The 2973-nt window shown below is 37.3% G+C and overlaps 1 protein-coding gene across 1 annotated transcript; it reads left to right on the forward strand.

Moving 5' to 3' along the window:
- Window positions 1-861: 861 nt before the first annotated feature.
- On the forward strand, window positions 862-2418 carry LOC112721649 (uncharacterized). Its single transcript, XM_025772694.1, has one exon. It carries the CDS (start codon window positions 862-864, stop codon window positions 2416-2418), a length of 1557 nt encoding a protein of 518 aa, XP_025628479.1.
- The last annotated feature ends 555 nt before the right edge of the window (window positions 2419-2973 follow it).

Genomic DNA, 2973 nt, shown 5'->3' on the forward strand with positions numbered 1-2973 from the left:
GTGCCGGTTTTTCCCACTGCTAGAAAAACAGCGTCGTTTGTTAAAAAAAAAGATGAAGAACGCGTGACTTGCAGGCTGCCACTCCCAAAATTGAAAATCCAAAATCCCTAATCTCTATTCTCCAAAATATTCGAAGAAGTGAAGACTGAAGACTGAAGAGTGAAGAAACCTCCATTGCCACTCCCAACCATCAGCTCCACTCCCAATCTATTCTCCACTCTCCAAAATTGAAGCATCTTCTGCATACAACGGATCTTAGGACGCCGTGAAGAACACCCGACGTTCGGCCACGTTCGCGCACCGTCGCCGACGTTCACGCACCGTCGCCAACGCTCACGCACCGTCGCGCACCTGGGTTTCTGGGTTTCTGGCTTCTGGGTTTCTCCGTTTCTGGCTTCTGGGTTTCTGGGTTTCTGGGTTTCTCCATTTCTGGCTTCTTAGTTTCTGGGTTTCTGGGTTTGTGGCTTCTGTTCGTGCTGTGTTGTTTTCTGGCTTTTCTTCGTTCTTCTCTTGAGGTAAGATCTGGGTTTCTGGCGTCTGTTCAGTGTATACTATTTCAATTTTTTTCTGGCTTCTGTTCTTCTATTTTTTTATATGATTAATCAAATGTGGAATGAATTTGTTGTATACTTGTATGTTGGATTTGAGAATAAAATTGATGCATGTTGAAATTGAAAATTATGTTCTGCTCTGTTCTTTAATTTTTATTTTTTTTGAATCTTTTCAAGTCTGCTCTGTTTAGTTTTTTTATTTTGTCAATTCTGCTCTATTGAATGCATATAAAATTATAAATTGTATGAACTATGAATTATGAATTGATATATTGGTCTGGATTCTGGATTGCTGGCATTCTGAATTTAGATGGAACAGTCACAAAATGATCAACAACAACAACATAATGCTGGACAAGAATCTCAGACAGCTTCCTCTCGAGGAAAATCTGACCTGGCTTGGGAATATTTCACTGTGAAATATGATAAAAATAATAAGGCACAATATACGTCTATTTTTTGTTTGAACACTTATAATGGAGGGGGGATATATAGGATAAAATATCATCTTGCGAAAATTCCTGGACAAATCAAAGTATGTAGCAAAGTAACTGAAGAAGTTGAACTTCAATTCAAAAGGATTCTGATGGAAAACAAGAAAAATAAGATGGAGAAAAGAAAATTTGAGGAGGAGGCTTATGGTGGGGAAGCACATGCACAAGAGTCTGAATCGCCTAACCCTATACAAGCTGCTGTTCCTACAACAACGGGAGACAAAGGAAAGAGAAGAGCTGTAGTAGCTACACAAATTGGAAGTTACTTTAAAGAAAGAACTACTCCAGGATCTCAACCGACTATGAGAAGTGTTTTGGCTAGCAAAGAAATTGTGCACAAGGCTAAGTTGGGACTTGCCAAATGGATTGTTGATGCACATATTCCTTTCAATGCAATTCAATCGCCTTACTTTCAACCTGCATTGGATGGTGTTGCTGCAATTGGACCTGGTTTTAAGGGACCATCATATGATAAAATGAGAGTTCATTTGCTGGCTGATCTTAAGAGAGAGTGTCAGTTGCTGGTTGAAAAGTATAGGAGCTCATGGAAAAGCACGGGTTGTACACTGATGGCAGATGGGTGGACTGATCAAAGGCAACGAACTTTAATTAACTTTCTAGTTTATTGTCCTGCTGGTATGTCGTTTGTTAAGACTGTTGATGCTTCTGATGTGATAAAAACTGCCAATGCATTGTTTAATTTGTTTGCTGATGTTATTGAGTGGGTTGGGCCTAGTAACATTGTGCATGTGGTCACTGATAATGCTGCTAATTATGTATCTGCTGGAAAACTTATTCATGAAAAATACCCAAATATATTTTGGTCTCCCTGTGCTGCCCATTGTATCAATCTTATATTGAAACATATTGCAAGTATTCCTGATATATCTGACCTTGCTTCCCGTGCTTCAAAAGTAACTGTGTTTGTCTACAATCATATGATCTTATTGTCTTGGCTTAGAAAAAGAAAAAGTTGGACAGAAATTGTTCGACCAGGAGTCACACGTTTTGCCACTGTTTTCATTACTTTGAAAAGTATATATGATCACAAGGTAGATTTGCAGACATTGATGGTAGACCAATATTTTACTTCTCATAAGTTATCCAAAAGTGCTAATGGAAAGATGGTTAGCTCAATTGTCTTGGACAGTAAGTTTTGGCAAGATTGTCTTACCACTGTGAAAATTGTTAGTCCTCTTATTAAGTTGTTGAGGCTTGTTGATGCTGATGAAAAAACCTCTTTGGAAATCGTGTATGAAGGCATGCAAAGACCAAAAAAGGCTATCAATACCATGTTCAGAAATCGGAAAGCTGCTTATACGCCATACACGAGTATCTTGAAAATGAGGTGTGACGAACGTGATTTTTGCTAGTAAAGAATTTGTAAAAATAGTCGCGTTGTAGATATAGTTTCTAAACCAACAGAAATTCCTTCGTACAAACATTTTGGGTGTCACAAGTAACAAACCCCTTTTTAAATTGTTAACCGAAGTATTCAAACCTCGGGTCGTCTTCTCAAGGAACTGCAGGAAAGTATGTTCTTATTATTGGCTATAAAGATTGTAAATCAGGGTTTAGAGGATGAGAAGCAAGTGATTTAAATGACAAATAAAGTAAATGAAGAACAAGTAATTTAAATAGCAAGTAAATTAAATAAATGACTGTAAATAAGCTTTTGGCAAGGTATGAGAAATTAGAGGTCCTATCCTAACTATCCTTATCAAAGATGATGATAATTGAATCTTAATTCCGCTTTGTTAACCTTTACTAAAGTAAAGGAAGGTCAAGGGATTAATTAATTGATCTTCGAATCCTATTTATTTCCTAAGAAAAGATAGGGATTATTGAAGCTCAAATTAACAAAGTAACAATTGTCAAGCATGTTTGAGTTTGATAGTTCCTGAGTTACTGATTTCTTAACCAAGACC

Source organism: Arachis hypogaea, chromosome 11, assembly GCF_003086295.3.
Source record: "Arachis hypogaea cultivar Tifrunner chromosome 11, arahy.Tifrunner.gnm2.J5K5, whole genome shotgun sequence".
Lineage (NCBI taxonomy): Eukaryota > Viridiplantae > Streptophyta > Magnoliopsida > Fabales > Fabaceae > Arachis > Arachis hypogaea.

What these genes read in the sequence shown, in the direction of transcription:
- LOC112721649 (XM_025772694.1), top strand. Translation starts at nt 862, where the DNA reads ATGGAACAGTCACAAAATGATCAACAACAACAACATAATGCTGGACAA.